The sequence below is a fragment of the Crocodylus porosus genome, unplaced genomic scaffold, assembly GCF_001723895.1.
Source record: "Crocodylus porosus isolate Cpor-Errol unplaced genomic scaffold, CroPor_comp1, whole genome shotgun sequence".
In the NCBI taxonomy this organism is placed as follows: domain Eukaryota; kingdom Metazoa; phylum Chordata; order Crocodylia; family Crocodylidae; genus Crocodylus; species Crocodylus porosus.
The window spans coordinates 5,284,511-5,302,840 of NW_017728934.1; the positions used below are offsets into that span (position 1 = coordinate 5,284,511).

At 48.4% G+C, this 18,330-nt stretch overlaps 1 protein-coding gene across 1 annotated transcript in view; it reads right to left on the reverse strand.

Annotated features, from left to right (window-relative positions):
- The window catches only part of RNPEP (arginyl aminopeptidase), a 17,537-nt gene extending 1,853 nt beyond the window's left edge, over positions 1-15,684 (reverse strand). Inside the window, exons 1-8 of the mRNA XM_019546381.1 lie at positions 15,661-15,684; positions 11,965-12,116; positions 8,118-8,234; positions 7,716-7,951; positions 5,763-5,876; positions 4,057-4,169; positions 2,414-2,522; positions 879-1,103 (exon numbers count right to left, since the gene is read on the reverse strand). Of these exons, the coding sequence (XP_019401926.1) occupies positions 879-1,103; positions 2,414-2,522; positions 4,057-4,169; positions 5,763-5,876; positions 7,716-7,951; positions 8,118-8,234; positions 11,965-12,095 (1,045 nt within the window). The 5' untranslated portion in view covers positions 12,096-12,116; positions 15,661-15,684. The remainder of the gene's footprint in view (positions 1-878; positions 1,104-2,413; positions 2,523-4,056; positions 4,170-5,762; positions 5,877-7,715; positions 7,952-8,117; positions 8,235-11,964; positions 12,117-15,660) is intronic.
- Between the last annotated feature and the right edge of the window lie 2,646 nt (positions 15,685-18,330).

Sequence of the window (18,330 nt, forward strand, 5' to 3'; positions counted from 1 at the left end):
TTGAACACCTTCAGGAGTAAATTGGATGCTTATCTTGCTGGGATCCTATGACCCCAGCTGACTTCCTGCCCTTTGGGCAGGGGGCTTGACTCGATGATCTCCCGAGGTCCCTTCCAGCCCTGATGTCTATGAAATCTGTGAAATCTACCCTGAAGGGGCAGACTGGTACGGTCCAAGTCTGGCAGAAAACCTTCAGCTAAATGACGCACAAAACTGAGTTAGGGGGCACAGAGGCTGTTCCACAGGCTGAATAGGGCTCTGAGCAATGATTTGGACTCTATGTTGCGTTTGGAGGAGTCACGTGATTTCACCCCCCTGCCAATTGGGGTACCTGCAGTATGTCAACTGCACAATACTACTACAGGGTAAGCCAAAGGCCACCTATGCATGCACAATGCAGGGCTGAGATCAGCAGGGTTGAAGAATTGGACAGCACCTGGCATTCCCCATTCACACCATGGGAAAGGGGCCTACAGGCAGTGGTGAGGAAAGGGTGGTGCTGGCATGTGCAGCTTCCCATGCAGACTTGTGTTCAGGGATCCTGGCCAGGAAGTGAGCCTTAGCCCACCCCATTTGGTTACTGTACAGACAGGGGCCTCCCAAAAGCAAAGACCAGCCACTAGATTTCCACTGTGGCATAGATCAGCTGAACTGCAGCAGCACGTGCCATCCCCTCATGTATCCTTGCTGCAAAAGGGGACCAGAAGCACAGTGCTGAGCACACATCCCAGCTCCATGGCTAGCCTGGGAAACACTGGTAAGCATTCAGCTGGGGCTAGTACATAGAAACAAGGGGGCTTAATATTAAGACCAGAGGACTGAGGTCCCTGCCTTCCTCCACCCAAATCCCCCTGGCTGAACCTGACACATGGTCTTACCATCTGGCAAAGGCGATTTCTGCAAGACTTTATCCAGGAAGTGCACCAGCTGATACGTCTTCCAGGCAGAGATGTCCACAGCCTTAACTGCCTCCATGTCCAAACTGCTGGCTGCCCATAGTTCTGCCAGATCCTCTGCTGGCTTCATCAGCACATCTCCAGGTGAGAGGTCAGGAAGGTATGGGGGCCAGCCAGGGGTGTTCAGCCAACGATCAAACTCAAAGCCTGTGCAGGGGAGAAGAGAAGCAGCAGGGTCAGGTTCTGGACTCCAGACTGGACGCCAGCTTCCAGAATAAAGAACCCAGTCCAACAGAGCAGGACTCAGCCCTCCATCAGTGCCTGAGGGACCACCAAGCAGCAGCAAAGCCGGCAGGAACCAGCAATCAAGAGATCCAATTCCAAGCTCTGGCCCTAGAGCACAAGTCTGCTCCATAGATTGGCACCAACAAGGCTGTGCAATTTTGCCACATGACAACGATGGCTCGGTGTAGAGCTTACAAACAACACTCAGATGGAGCCCAACATGCTCATCTCCCTACCCCCTCCCCATAACCAAAGGCCCCACAGGCCGATGCTGGCATGTGCATCCCTGATGACTTTGGTGGGCTCTGCACACACTATGGAGCACCAGACAGCTAAGAGCTTGGCCGCTGCTCACCTTAATTGCCCCAGAGCTACTCAAGAAAGAGGAACTGTGCAGACTGAGTCTGGGCTGAGCCACCTATGGAGGAAGCCTAAGAAGCAGCAGGTGAGCAAGCAGGACTGGATGCAAGAGCAAATAGTTAGCGTGCACCAGGCAGCCCAACAGGCCAATAGTAGGAACTTGATGTCATCAGTGGTGAAGGAAGGGAGACATGCCTAGGAGCCAAGCTTAGTTGCTCAAGCTCAGTCAGTCACAGTGAAATGGGACCACATGGACCTCTCAGGGATACATATGTAAGTCAGGGGTAGCCAACCTGCAGCATGCATAGCCTGTGTGTGGTACACAGCAGATCATGGAAGGCACAGACCACACAGGGAAGATAAGGTAGGAGGCAGAAAGCAGAGCAGCAGGGCAGGGTAGGGAGCACAGGACAGGAAGCAGAGGAAGGAGATCAGACTGGTACTCAGGGAGGACATGGCATAATTTGTGGCACATCTGTTGCCCCCCCAGGATTAGGTCTTCTGCTAAAGCAGGCAGACAGCTCCACCTCAGCCACACTCCATTCCCAGTCTCAAGATTTCTTTGTAATCTGGAGCACAGGAATGTACTGTTTTATATAAAAATGATCCCAGGAGGAGGGGGCAGCCAGCTCAGCCAGTGCTGCCATGCCAGTTGAGCCAGGCCAAGCCCTGGAGCAGGGCAGACTTGAACAGGCTGTGGCAAGTGAGCTCTGTTCTGAGGTTTGCTGCCATCTGCCTGGACATAAGCACTGGGAGCAAAAAGTTCCCCCCTGCACAGGGGCAGGAGACACAAGACTTGACAGAGCCTATCAGCAAACTCAATGAGCCAGGATGCCCCTCCCTGCCCTGCGACCTAGGGTGGTGGTGCTGACCTGGGATGGAGTCCACACCTTTCTTCTTCAGCTCTGGGAAGTACTCCAGGAAGAAGTTTAGGGCATCATCAGCCATGATGCTCTGGAACTTGAACTGGTTCACGTAGGCCTGTGGGGAAGAGTGGTCAGAGTGACACTGCATGCAGACTCGCACGCATAGGGCTGGCTTGGTCCATGGGACTCAAGGATTTAACTCCACCCCTGTGTCCCCCTGCTGCCAGCATGTGGTCAGTTCCAGCTCCTCTCTGCTTGCATGGCTTTTGGCTGGGGCTTCGGCGCAGGTTCAGGGGAGTCTTTGCCCTGGACCCAAAATGGGAGCAGTGGGGTTGGAAGGTGTGAAGGTCACCAGCAGTTTCCCACCCTGCTGCAACTGCTTGGCTTGGAAGCCTGGTATTTCCCCTCACCCCCAACCCCATGTGCTGGCAGCTGCGACTGCAGGGCACTTGGCTGGGGATAAGGGTGCTCAACCACTGCAGACAGCGCACGTGCTCTGCAGCTGCTTCGGCTCCAGGGGCCCTGCAAGAGGACCCAGGGCAGGCAGCAGCACCCATGAAGCTCAGTGTGACCTACTCAGCTCTCACGTCCACCCCCACAGTTCCTTGCCAGGGAGCTGTGGCTAGACTAGCGCTTGATAACCAGCATCTTTGGTTTCTCCTTCTGTTTCTTCATATCCAGGCTTTTCTCTACTCTTGGCTCTTTACGCTTTGCAATGGCTCCTGCCTATACCCCATTCTCCCTCCAAAATCTTCCCCTTGGCTCTATATCCTTATGACTGATGCTTAAGCATTGCACAGGCATCAGCTACCTGAGCATTACATCCCCAGGTGGGGCTAGGCTCTTCTCCCACTTCCACAGACACAAATAAATCAGCCAAAAAGGCCTTGCCATGTGTCCCAGCTCTGACAGTGACTGCTCTAGAAGCCTAGCAGACTCATTCCCTGCTCCCAGCCCCAAGTTTAGATTACAATAACATGTTCCCCTCACTTTAGTCACTGACCTGTAAGCCTGGACTGTAGGACAGTCTGTAAGTTGTGAGGACGCATGGCAGAAAAGCAAACTCACACAGCCTGGGCCCTGGTGCCTTTAGCAGTAATTCCCCATTGCCTGCTGACCTGGCCCCGTGTTCACTGGATGGTCAGAGCCAGCCAGCTGGAGCTCATGGGCAACACCACATACAGATTCCAGGCTAGGGTGTGCCCAGAGGGATGGCACACCAATGCTGGACAACTGCTAGCCATGGGATGCACCTCCTATTAGCTCCGAGCACCTGCAACTTCTCACCGTAGCTTTTTTCAAACATGGCTTGCACAATGCATTGAGATGTCACCCCCAGCTTGCTTGGAGTGCTGGAATAACCTGAGTGTTAATAGCGGTCCACTACCAGGAATTATGATCTATTTGGGGATCCTCATGTAACAGGAGGGTCCTTCTCCAAGGCAGAAGGAACAGGTTTTGTCTGGGGGAGTGCCTTACCATTTCTAGACTTTGTAAGTACCAAGAGCCTGTGATGCTGTCCACCATGCACCAGCAATGATAAAGGGAACCTTGCTAACAGCATGTTGGAAGTGTGCTGACCTGCTCCCAGGCACCCTACAACCCTGCACAGCACTGCCACTGACAGGAACTCAGCCAGCATATGGTACCTGCAAGAAGGTATCAAATTTGCTCTGATCTCCCACGAGGTTCGCCAGGTAGGACACAAAACAGTATCCCTTCTCGTAGGGGGTTTCATTGTAGGTGTCATCAGGGTCAACACCTGGCATTCAAGAACACAACAGAGGTGCAAGTTTTAACACACAGAGCACTGCTCAGAAGAACTGATGACCCCAGCTGCTTTATGACTTCCAGCCTTTGACAACAGAAGCCAGATGTGAGGAGCAGGCAGCAGTGGTCAATGACCACCCTGATCTACCGTATTTCCAATCCTGATCATTTTGTTAGACACATGAAGACATACAGACAGTACTGTGAACTGTGGTTTTCCCTCTGCTCATTCACTGTCTTTCAGCCAACTACAATCTGCAGGAGTCAGACTCAATGATCTAATAGGTCCCTTCTGACTCTAATATCTATGACACTATGAGATCTGATTTCTTTGTTTGGGAGGTACAACATGACTGCACTCTGACATGGGGCACAATAAGGCTTAGCATCTCATAGTTATATTCAGAAAACATGGAGGGGGTGTGGGGAAGAGAACAGGAAGCAGAAATCAGGCGATTAAACCAATGTGATCAGAGTGAAGTACAAAATTCATCTTGGTTCCAAACATTAAGGAGCACTGCTGCTTTACTTGGAGCTCCAAGATGGCAAAGCTTCCCAACCTCAGACCCTGCAGACACTTCATCTCTTTGTGAAAGCTGGCATGATCTTTTGCAGGTGCATGAAATATTGATCTTGGAGTTATTAAAGCTCAGTTTGCTAATGGCACAGTTGGCAGCTGCCTGTGATGAAGCACTTGGCAGCCACAAGGCAGTTAGCACAAAGGTCCTCGTGGCCACAGAAGGCTTCATCCTAACGAAGTCAAATACACAGAGGTGGGCGTTTGGAGGGAGGGTTTCTGCTCGCATGCCTCCAAGAATTCAGGCGTCTCTGAGGGCAGTGCCAGTGCCCAAACATTGCTGGTCACTTCGGACCTGCATTTAACTGCCTGCCTTGAAATGCTGACCCTTCAATGCCGACCCTTCAATGCCTAGCCTGTTCCTCTGAAACGGCTGGCAAAGATACTGAGTGTTTGATGCCACCTGCAGCTCTCTATAAATACTATTATTGCTAATTAGGGCTTTCATGCTAAACCAGTGGTGCTCAACCTTTCAGCTATCTGACCTAGATGAGGGCTGTGGGGCCAGTCGATAGGCTGGATCCCTCATGGGCCTGGCCCCATGTCTCTCTACCAATCAGGCTCTCCCCCAGTCTAGCACACAGCGCCATGCTATCCAGCCTGCCAGGGTCCTCATGGGTCTGGAAATCTGGCAGCACGGAGCAGGAATTAACACTGTCACTGCTCGCCCACTGACAATTTCGGAACCCTTGGGAAGCCAAGTGGGCTGGATGACATGGCTCCACAGTTCAGATTTGTTCCCTGAGCTGGGGGTGGAGCATCCCTGGGCTAAACAACAGCAAGAGGACTAGAAAATACTGATGCACAATAGCCCCACAGTACCCAATCCACGGGGCAGCAATATGGTCCCAACACACTCATGTACTACGTTCTCAACCATTACTATTGAGATAAAATTAGATTCCAAGCTATTATCTGAGTTAAACATACTAGCCATGAGCACACCACCCATATGTCCACCCTCTCCAGTGCTCCCAAGGTACTGGAAGACCCAGTGCTGACACAGACCTGGCTCAATCTTCACTCTAAGCTTGTTTAATGGGTGATCTTCTCCAGTGTTATCCATGTGCTGTCGTAGCAAGGCCCTTCCCGTTGCTGCTTCTAGGCAAGTATAGGCAGCACCTGATGCAAAGACAAACAGACAGGCACTTGGTACTAATGCAGTGTGCAGCCATCCAGTCCAAACCATCCTATTACTTTTCTCTATCAGTTATTTCTGCTTCAAGACTACAAGGAAAGTAAGGGGATCGCTGCTATCGGAGCAGACATGATGCTACCTCTGAGGCAAGAGGGAGGAGAAATAATGCAGGGAGATGAAGGATGGTAGGGCCATGGCTCTTGCTTACTCACAAGAGGTAGAGAAGCTGTAAAGCAAGAGCCAGGGCCTACTTCATCTATTAGGCATGTCGTTTGACCCCACGGCAGGGGTTGGACTTGATGATCTAATCAGGTCCCTTCTGACCCTACCTACTATGAAACTAAGTGGATACAGGCACCTAAGTGTTGTTCTGTTCAGCCCTGCTTGAGTCCCTGAAAAAACTGTTAATGCAAACAGTGGTGGGTCCTCCTCTTCAATGCTTTACATGCCCTAATTTGAAAGGCAAGATGATGGTGTGTTACATCCTTAGACCAACAGTTACAACCTACACCCACAAAAAAGAGAAGCATTCATGGATTTACAGGACTTAAGCAGGATGAGACAAAAATCGCACTTAAGTGTCTGAGTCCACTTAAATACCCAGTAGCTAGAACAGACTCTGGTCCCTTGGAGAATTCTGCCCTGCTGTCTCAGGCTCACAGGCTAAAACCCAGGAGTGAGCTCTGCACAGCCTCTCTTTTGGGAATGCAGCTCTCCTCACTTCTTCAAGGCTGCCTTTAGTATTACCACCAAAGGCAAGAACTATTTGGGAATATCTTTTATTGCATCAATTCTATAGCTGGGAGAGATGTTAGACAAGCTTCCAGGCACAAAAAAGCCATTCCTCAGGTCTGGATTTTGTACCTGACAGCTGTCTGACATCTCTCCCAACTAAACTACTGGGCCAATAAATGGCATTACTAAACAAACTCTACTTGGATATTCCATGGACCAGCCTGACTGCAACAACATTTAAAATCTCTAAACAAATAACCCCAAATGCTGACCTACAGACCCTGCCTATTGCATTACACTGAGAACACAGCAAATAGGGTGAACTCCCCCACTCAGGCTGCAGCATGCTCTAAAACCAGCATTTGGGGAAGTGCTTATGAGTCATGTGCTCCACCCGCACATGCAGCCACAGCTGACAGGGCTATGGCCTTGTCCTTGTCCATGGCTGCATTTCTTCAAAGATTGTAAAGGTGGAGCAAGGGTGTCTGTGCAGAGCTACTCTTAATTATTTCAGATTCATAAGGCAGGGTTCACACTGTAAAAGCAGATGAAGCTTCATTATAGAGAATTTTTCTTCCAGGGGCTCACATGGCATTTAAGTGACGTTAATTCGACAGTTTTAAACTGTCTGAATTAAAAATATGTTGTTTCCCATCTCAGTGGGTTTCACTTCCTGGTTATCTGGGTTTTGTCACTATGTCCATTCCCTGGTGCCTAAAGGCAGATGAAACTGGAACTTTTAAATATACAGAAGTATACAGAATAAAAGGGAAAAAAGTCTCTGAAAACAAGGTTAACATTCCCCCCCGCCCTTTCTCTTAGCAAGTCTCCATTAAGAGGGCACTTAAACAATTGTACTGCTCTTTAGAGGACACAGGAGCTAGAATAGCACTGAGCTGGCAAATTCATATGCAACTCTGCAGTCACACATGCAGTTACCCCCCTATCTGAACTGAGAAGTAGTGAAGTCAGTGGGCCCCTATGGGGCAGGGTTCTTCCCACCACAATCAAGTGGCAGCCCAGGGGACATCCTTGCCCTTTTTTGCAGCACAGAGCATTGCTGCCTTTGGTCAGGGCAGGGTGCTCACCATATACCACAGTGGAGATCCTTCTCTGCGCGTACATGGTGAAGCCCTCATTCAGCCAGAACTCCCCCCAGTTGGCATTGGTGACCAAGTTGCCAAACCAGCTGTGGGAGATTTCGTGGATGATGACATCCACCAGAGAGCGGTCTCCAGCCAACAGGCATGGGGTCACGAAGGTGATGCAGGGGTTCTCCATCCCACCAAAGGGGAATGACGGCGGCATGAACAGAATGTCGTACCTATCAAAGAAATGCTAAGAGGTCAGTAAGGAGCTATCTCCTTCCTGTTGGGAGACCCTGAACAACTCTCCCTCCCCAACCCTGATGCATGCTGGCCAAACATGACACTGGAAACAGCCCCAGATGTATCACGGCATCCTGGTGACTTCTGGCCAGGTGAGCCTACCTGCCCCAAACATATGGTCCAAATAGCTTCTCCCCAACCACCAGGAACTCTTCAATCACGCCATCATACTCCTTCTTAGCTGCCTCAATCAGACATGGCTCAGCCCAGACACGGCTCCTAGGGAGAGCAAAAAAAAGAGCCCTGAACACAACAGACATGAGGAGTGGCTCAGTTCAGACTGAAAGGCCAAGGTGATGACCAGGCACATGCTACATCATTCTACTAGCCCAACAGTGTCAACACCTTATGTAAGGTAGCTGTTCTGGCTGAACAACGTATAGACACAGCTAGGCTGACAGAAGAGGGCTTCCGTCAGTGCAGATGATGCCATTCAGGGAGCAGGGGGTGAAATGATAACTGGCAGAATTTTTTTTGCAATCACCATGTCTCCAGTGGACAGCTCTGCTGACAGAGTTGTAGTGAGAGGGGCTCTGGAGCACAGACAGGCACTGCCTGTGTCATGAACTGCTGCATGGTGCACTCATTAGGACAGCCAGTGCCAATCAAGAGGCACCTCAAAACCAGCACTGGCTCTGGCTCTTCCTCCCTTCATACCCTTCAACTGGGCAAACTTCCTTCTGCTCAGTCCCTTGCATGTCAGTAAACACCTTCTTTTCCAGAGAGATAATGAAACAGTGATCCTCACTCTATAGGAAGTGGTGCTAGATATACAAGGGGAAGTTAAAAAACACCAAGAGGAAACGGGATGCTTATAAGGTGCCGGCTACTGAGATCCTGTTACCAGTTCTGTGCACATGACTTTTACATGGAGAGGGATGGGTCAAGTTCTTTGCATCTAGACTGTTCTCAGTGGTGACAGATGACAAGGAGCAATGGAGTGAATGCAGGCTGTGTAGACAGATCTAAGCCAGTTTCAAACTAGCCAGTTGGACCCTGTTAGCAGTGCAGTCATGGTACAAGGAATTCAGGGAGAGTTAACAGCCTGCGGATTTTGAAGCTCATGTTGAACTCTGCATCGCTGCAGCTACACTATTAGCAGTAACCAAATTAGCTTGTTGGTTAGCTAACAAGCTAATGAAGGTATATGCATACAAGCTGCAGTGTAGCTATGCTCTGCAGTCCCTTCGGCACTCTGGCATCGTGCCTTCCAATACCGGTGATGCACAGGGGATTCCTCTATCACCTTCTGGTGCATTAACCACATCTTCCCATTCCAAATGAAACATACCTCTGAGGAGGCCTTGCCCCATCGCTCGCTAGGCTACTGACCCATGGAGAACATTCATCTTCTCCAGAGTGCTGGCCTCAGTGCCCCTTTCTGCTGCATACCTACACAGTCCTATAGATATTACAACTCAGCAGTTTGCTACAATAGGAGGGAATGCATTTTGCTGAGCATGTGGAATTGGAGCATTTAAACTGTTAATGGACTTTTACCTTAGCCCTCGGCCGGCTGATAACAGCACCATTCCAAAGAAAAACAGAAGCCTGGCAATCAATGGAGCTAATGTGAAATTTATCACCCGTGGGCACTCTTGATCTTTAGTAACAAGCAAACAAGGTCTGAAGTCAGATCAAATGATCTCATTGTCCTTTCTAGCCTTAAGATCCATTAATAAGAACGTAAGAACTGCCATTTACTAGGCCAGGCCCATGGTCCATCTTGCCCAGACTCCAGTCTCATACAGTGGCAGAGAGTGGATGCTGAAAAGGAGAGTGAACAGGGTATGACCAGGGTTTTCCCCTGTTCCTCTCCCACTTGCAGTTTCTACATTTAAGGTCTAGGAAGTTCTGATTCAGAGACTGTACCCTTAACTCCTGTGTTCAAAACCTTCTGATGCACCCTTCCTCCACGAATGTGTCCAATCCCTTTTTGAGGCTGGTTAAACTGTCTATTTGTGGTTAAACCACATCTTGTGGCAATGAATTCCACATTTTAATGACAGGCTGCATTAAAAAAATGCTTTTTATTAAACTTGCTGTCTCCTCATTTCATGTAATGACCCCAGCTATTGTTTGAGATAGAAAATAAATCCCTGTTTACTTTTTCTTCACCTTTTACTATTTTGTAAACCCTTATCACGTCCCCCCCTCAAGTGTCACTTTTCCAAACTGAACAGGCCTAATCTCTTTAGTCTCTCCTCATATGGAAGCCCCTCCATACCACTAATCATCCTTGTTGTCCTTCTCTGGCCCTTCTCTATTTCTTTTATATCCTTCTCGAGGTGTGGAGACCAGAACTGGGGACAATATTCAAAGTGTAGACACATCATAAATTTATAAAGGGGCATCATGATACTTCCCATTTTGTTTACACTTCCCTTTTTTTAAAAAAAAAAAAACACTTCCCGTCTTAAAAAACCCTAACATTTTGTTGCCTTTACAATGGCTGCTGAGCACTGAGATTAATCTATGAACAAACTAAGACAACTTGGGGGAAGAAAAAAAATAGTAATGTATTTGTCTGAAGCAGGTAGGCACTATCTTGTGACCTATCAAGGATTCAACAGTAACAGTTTGAAGAGCCCTCTGGGTAGATTAGTTTGGGGAATGTATTCAAAGTAACACAGGGAACTAGACAATAATACTCAGTAGTGCAATGCTTCCATGCGACTTTGAAGACCAATACTTTCTACCTTGCAAAAGGAGCCCCTTTGCATGGGAGAAAGACCATAATGTCACTGTAACCATGCAATAAGCTCCACTCTGAAAGCCATGTATACACACATAAGGAAGTGTAAAAATATGGTAGTACTGTCCTTTGTTTCTGGCATTGTGACGCCTCCCACTGAACTTAAAGAATCAACATCACACCAAGACCTGACAGAGCTGAAAACAGGCTTGAGGTGACTGGGCATATTTTGACCTAGATTTTTTGGACGAAATAATTCATGGAAAATTCTACTTCCATGAGATACTCAGCTCAGAGTGCTGGAGGTCTAGAAAGAAGACACATGAGAGGACAAAGATAATATGGTAAAAGCTGCTTTGGGTGATAGCACAGAAGGCCAAAGCATCAGGTTTTATCCATCATTCCTGTGAACCATTTATGTGAATAGTTGAAATGGTAAGAAAGGAAGGAAATTCCTCACAGGAAAAAATGTCCTTACTGTTAGGACAGTAAAGCATTAAAAAAAAAAAAAGAGAGATTGTCCAGGGAAGATGTGGAAATGCCTTCACTAGAGGTTTTCAAGAAGTAGTTGAATAAGGATGGATCAGGGATGATTTAGCAGTAGCATTCTTGCATTCACACAGAGGGTTGGACCAGATGACCCTTGAGGTCCCCTTTAGCCCTATGGCTGCATCCAGACATGCAAACCTCTTTGTGGCACCACAAACTGCATGTGGCAAATGTTAAATATGCCCCACGCTACAGATTCGCTGGATTTCCTGGTAGCAATCCCCCGCCAACCCCACCACCCCTGCAAAAAAAAGGCTGTTGTGCATGCATTACACTAGCACACGCAGGCCAGGCCACCCAAAGCAATTCTCTAGCTGCCGGCCAGACCCCTGTGCCACCCGACCTGTGCCCCTGCTGCTCCAGGCCACTACATAAGACTGCTGGAGCCAGCACCGGTGCTGGCCCCAGCCTGCAGCTCTCCCTGGATGAAGAGCTGGCCAAGAGCTGGCAGGAGCTGACCACTGCAGGACAGTTTGTCCTGCAATGAAGTGCACATGCAGAGGGTGCACTGTGGCAATTTGTCCCGCTGCAAGCACATGCCCCTGCATGTCTGGATGCAGCCTGAGAGTCTAAGGGAGGGATCTCTGTTTCTAGTGATATGCTCTGAGCAGGCAAGATCTTCTCCCATAAACTACAACTAAGACAATAGTCCTTGCTGCACAGCTGGAAGCCCAAATCCCCTGCCTAAAAAAGACAGCCTCTTACCTTGGACCAACTTCAGCAGAAACAATGTCACCAATAACCAAAGCAATCAAGTAGGAGGGAATTGGCTGGGACATCTTGAAGATGAATGTGTTGTCTTTCTCTTGCTTCTCCCAGGTCGTAGCGCTCATCATAGCTGTGAAGCCCTCAGGGACCTGGCAAAAGAGACACCCATAAACAGGCTCCAGTGGACTGGGGGACAGATTAGGTTAATAACTGGATTTCAACTAACTTATGGTTTACTGCAACAAGTATTTTTTGAGCCATGCTCAAGCCTGCTGTTCTAGAGGTTTCTCAAGCATCACAGCCTGCCTCCAAATTCAAGTCAAAAGTGAAGCATTTCAAAGAAGACTGAAAAAGGCAAGGAACTAGAGAGTGCTCAGTTGTATCCAGAGCGCAAGCCTTACCTTGGTAGGCCACTGTGTTATGACATGGAAATAACCTAATGTGGAGATAACCCTTTGTACCCTAGCTGTTCACTGAACACGCAGGCCTGAAACTTTGATCATAACATGCTGCAGGGACATACTGCAGCTCTAAGAACCAGCATCTTGATCCTCTGGAGGGGCTGAGGACACATGGCTCCCAATACCTGCAACTGGACTTGCAGCTGTTCTGTGCCTTAATGCAATTTAACCCTGGTCATTGCAGAGCCAGGGTCACAAAACCATATAACAGGGAAGGGAGCTAAGACAAGAACACTACACAGCAGGTTCTTAGGGATGTTCCTAGCATCTCTCTTGCTCAGACTGCTTCACCTTATGACTGAGCAAAATAACACTCCCTTCTGAATAGCAAGTATGCTGTGCAGGGTTCCTTCACCATAAAACTCAGAACAACAGCTCCTCAAGAAGAAAAGCTCACACTTCTTGGCCCCAAGCTAACTCCCACTCTCCTCTGGAACAGGCCAGCATCACAGTATGACAAGAGTTTTGTTAGCAGCCAGCAGCCACCCCTGCCAAGCATCCAGAGCACTTGCACATCTATGTGCATCGGTGGCACTGTGTAGCTCCACTCTGCAGCGAAGCTGCCCAAGTGCAAAGCGCACCCTGGGGAGCCACCAGCTGCTGAAGAGACTGTGACTGCCAAAGGCACAGGAGTGCCTACATATGTCTTTGACAGTCCGGTGACAGCAGCAAACTCACCCTACCCCACAGAAGTGCTATAACTGCCCAGAGAAGGGCATGTCCGTCACCAGAGGAGCTCTGGGAGTGGATGCATTCAGTGTTTTGCCAGCAGCACTGGACTTCTACCAGCCAAACAGTTTGGTACAGACTAGGCCTAAGCCAGCTGCACCAACAGATCCTGCCAGGAAGACAAGCACTGCAGAAAGCTCTCCTTCCTAGTCAGTGCCAGCAAGCTTACAACAGCTCCAGGTGGCTGATTTGGAGTTATCCAAGCAGGAAAATATAGGCAATATTTTTCCACCTATTTAAAAAAAATCCAAACAAACAAAAAACCCCTGCAGGGCCTCTTTCTCCTGCAAAAACACTGCAGAACCACAGCTTTGACAAAGCTGAGCTTTTCAATCATAATCTCATATTCTCAGGAGTGTATAAAGAGGTGTTTGGAAGTACAGTGGTGTGCTCACATCACTGTCTGCATCACCGTCATGTGAATATTTGTTCTTATCTACATAAAAGAGTAGTACTTAAGGGTCCCAACTCAGAATGGGCACAATGTGCCAGGTGCTGTATGTGCACAGAGGGACTCCTGCCCCAGAGACCTCAGAATAAAGACAACACAAAGTGTGAGAGAAGGAAACCCTATCCTCATGTAACAGAAGTGACGTGCCCAAGATTACAAAAGAAGCCCAGGGCAGAAGGGGGAAAGGTCCCTAGTATAGTTACATCACAAACCCACCCTTCCTTTTCTCACCTCTCTTTATAAGCAAGATCTGTCATTAAATGCAGAAGTCCCTGCTATTGGTTGTGATCACTTAGGTTTCATGAGTCTGTTGAGTTTTTTACTTGTTAACAACCTGGAAATTGAAACCAATGGCTTCCAACTGGTGTCTCAACTGGCACTGTTCATCTGTTTTGTACCAAATCACTGCATGCTGCTAGGCTCATCATGCCAACTTCACTTTTGGCCATTCCGGTTGCCTGATACGGATGCAACATTTACTTACTGGGGATGGAAAAGCACATTAATTGTACATTCAAGCCATGTACCATACCATATAATTGCTGTCCTGGGCATCCAACTAATTGGAAATTCATGAAACAAAGCAAGAGAATCTCTGGTTGAAGGGGCTCATGATGGGACACAGAAAAAGCAACGCAGGACAACAGCCCAGGTAGCAGAGGCTGCAACAAGGCTGCTGTCATGAAGCCAACTTTTGCACGTAGCGTGAAGAAAAAATACTCAATTTATGCCATTTAATTTCTTACGCTGCAATCAAGATCCAGAAAGGCCATTTTTTGAATGTTCTTTACACTAAAAAGTCAGGTCTCGAGTACTGCAAGACCTTATAGCAGCAAATCCCAAGCTGCAGTAGTCTGTGAGGCCACATTCAGCAGTCCACAGTTGTTCAGAGATTGCACTAGGCACTTCACAATTCTTCACATGCAAACACCAAATCCCCTATAAGCCAACACAACTATTTCTCTAAATGCCTGGAGAAAGCAAGATGCCTCTATAGTCAGCTCAGGTTAATTTGCCTATGGGATAATTTGCCACCATAAATTTAACTCACTGTTTTTCCTGGTCCCTAACAGCTCCCCCCAGTTTTCAATTCCTGATAATTTGTCACTATTGGATAACTTGGCATTATTTGCATTCCCCTTGGAATGCAAATTAATAAGAGTTCACTGCATTTTATAGGATCTGAGAGGCACTCATATTATCATGAGGGGAAAAAAGACAGGGGTTTGTTAATGCTAGCTTAGTTCCAGTAATCAATCAATAATTTGGATTATTTTTGAAAATTCAGCTCTACACACTGCAAATCCATTCCAACCCACAGGTCATACAGCAAAAGCAAGTCACCAGATTTGACATTTGGGTTTCTAAAAAGTTTTTAAAAAAATAAATGTTGTTTTTTTTTCTTTCCAAAATAAAAACTTCCAGGCTCTTTCCACTCCTCATTAAAAGATAAACAAAAATACTGTCTATGACCTGTCTTGGTGGTGGTGGTATTGAAGAGTATTTCTGGCAGAGCATCCTTCACGAATGATGCAAAGTTAAAAGTGGTATTATTCGTCAAAGGAAGAGTGAGAACAGCATGACACAGTGAAAAACCATCATTGAGAAATACTGGCCCCAGTCCTTCTGGAAACTCTGCAAGAACCGAACTTTTGCAATGCCCTTGGTACTGGATGTGACATGAACGTTTCAGTGCTTCCCAGAATTTATTTCAATAAAGTTAGTTCTCTTCAAACAGCTTGAGAACAACTCTCCCTTGAACATTTATGGACTGACGCACCTGTGGTGAATGTTCAGCCCTATATGAGGTTTATAGAGATGATCTCATTTGTGCCCTTATATCTTTCTAAGGATGTCGCTTACCTTTATTGTGGCTGAATATGTACTTTTAACTGCAGGGGTGTCAAAGCCAGGGAAAAAGGATCTATTCAGGACGGCCTGGCCTTGAGTGTACATATAGGGCTTCTGCTTCCCTGCTGTCTGCTCGGGAGTGAGCCAACAAACCTGACGAAAAACAAGAGACAGCTTTATGTGAGGGATGGGAAACTTTACCTGGATCCTTGCAGAATAGCTGCTCTTTGTGGCTGGAGTGTGAAAGCCAGGGAAAAAGGACCTGTTGAGTACAGGAAAGCCAGAAGTATAAAGGAAAGGCTTCTCCTTCTGAGTTGTTTGAAAAGAATCCAGCCAGGATATCTGCAGCAGCCGGCAGAATAAGAAGGAGAGTCAGTGAAATCAAATGAGACGCATGTCATCCTGGGTTGACCAAAACTACACGGTAGGCCTCACTACAAAACAAACGGGGCATCCTCTCTAATAGTACTAGCACTGTGAACAAAAATGCAGCACATCCTCTTCAAAAAAGAAGCACGCTTGTGGCCAGCCACAGAACACCTAGCTATGCTCAGCTCTCGGCCTACTCAGGGAGCTGTCTTCAAACCAGATGATGTGATTACCAAAAAGGAGCAATTATACCAGCTTAAAGCCATTTTATTCTAGAATAAACGTTATAGCAGCACAACTGCACTAGTATTTCTCTACTAGTATATTTCCAGATATCAGTTTCCCTGTGGTGATAAACTCCAATCTGATCAAGCTTTCCCTTGGGTTTATCTTATCTGCAAAGGAGTGCTTTCCAGTACAGCTCTCTCTATATACAGGTCACTCCTTAATGGATCTGCCACTTACAGCTGGTAACTAACAACTTCATCAGAAAAAACTTTTCCCTAGTGCATCCCTGGCCCAGCAGGGCAATAACAGGAGTATGGGGGAAGAGAGACAGGAAATCATACCGCTGACTGATGCAGGTAAACACCCCACCTTAAATATGCTCATTCCAGCAAGGTACAACTGATTCTGTCCAGGGGGGAACGCGATGCCTCTGCTAGAAATGTTTGCAAGGAGCAGGTTGGTTGGGGTGACCATACTGCTATTCTGGCAAACCACTTCCAGAGTGGGAAAGCAGGTGCACCAAACACTTCAGCAAACCAGACAAGCACAACTTCTAGCAAGGGAAGTTATTTTGGACTGGGCTTTGATTCCATTTTTTCCAGCATACAGCTAGAACAACAGTGCCAATATGGGACCGTGGAACAGAGCTCAGAGTCTGGCCCAGGCAAGCTTGCAATCTTGGCCTGAATCCAAGAGGCTGGCACAAGTGAGGTGAGAGCAGGAAATCATCTCAAAAGCTTGACTCGGTTTCTTCAGAGACCAGCCGCTCAGTGGCTCAGGGCAGTGCAACCCCTTCAGGTTTTGTCCAGGTTGGACACAAAGGACTAACTTTGCAGGACAATTGCCTCAGCACATCAATACCTAGGGTCTGATGGGATAAAAACATCATATGCCAAAAAAGCAACCAAGTTAGCAGTGACCACTGACCCTCCACAAAGAGGCACAGGTTGGACCGATTCCTTTCATTCCAGCCAGATCACCATGCCCAGCTGCTATGCTTTTATATTCCACCACTTTAGTCTGTTACAGTGGCTCTACAGCTTAATTATTAGCTCTTCTTTCATGAAAACTTTGAAGACCTTCCTTCAACAACTGAAATGGGAGTGTGTTGGGCAGGGAGGGGCCAGGCTAAGAGATCTGACAAAACAGGCTTGCTCTGGGAAGCAAAGGAGATGCTTCCATTTTGACTCTTGACAGACTGGATTCTGGCACCGATTTGCATTACTTAACACAGCGAGCAACAGAGCAATTATCTACGAGCAAGCTTCGCTTTCGGGAAGCAGATAATAAGCACCTGCTTCTCTGCCCATGGCAAAGATGGTGACTTGAACATCCTTATGAAATATCCAGAGACTCAATTCCCCAGAAAAAGGCTGGAAGCAGAAAGTTTTCCAATGATACCAGCCAAGAAGGCAACAGGCTGCACCTGGCGCAACATGATGCTCGCGCCATTCGGTTCCAGGCTGGCTGGGCCTGTCCCTGATCCTGCCTTTTGCTCCAAACTGGGACTTCTCCACGGGGCAGGAAAGGCAGTTGGCCGAGTCCTACCCACACTCCTTGCTGAGGCTGCCTCACCTGACAGCAAGGCTCAGGGGAAAGAGGGGGAGAATTTTTTTTTTTTTTTTTAAATATAATTTGTACCCAAGGCCCAATCAGCCCAAGCTAATTCCAAACCCCAAAGTCCAGCACCATAAGGATCCCCTGGGATCCTTTGACCCCGGCTGACTTCCTGCCCCTGGGCCAAGGGGCCGGACTTGATGATCTTCGAGGTCCCTTCCAGCCCTAAAGTCTATGACAGGAGCGGGCAATTGTTTCAAGGGCCACTTCCGGAGTTTTGGCAAGCCATCAAGGGCCGCATGACAGGCAGCTGGGGCAGATCAATATTAATTTTTTTCATTTTTTAGGGGCCCCACGGGCCACGTCTCGCCCACACCTGTGAATCTATGACCAAGTGGCTCTACGACCGGCAAACGTCCTCCGCCCGCACCTAGGGCTTGAGGTGTTCCCAAATCCCCCGCGCCGGAGGCGTGGGGTCCGGGCGCCCCCGGGGTCTGCCGAGAGGCGAGTCCGGGGGAAGGAGGGCACAGGACAGGGCAGCCCCCGCCGCCCCGCGGGCTACCGGAGGGGAGGGCGCTCACCCCCGGCCCGCTGCCCGTGCAGTAGGACACCTCCAGCGCCAGGCGCTCGCCGGCGCGCAGCGGCTCGGGCAGGGCGAGGTGCAGCGCGGAGCCGTAGCGGGCGAAGGGGCGGCTCTGGACGCGCAGCGGCCGCAGC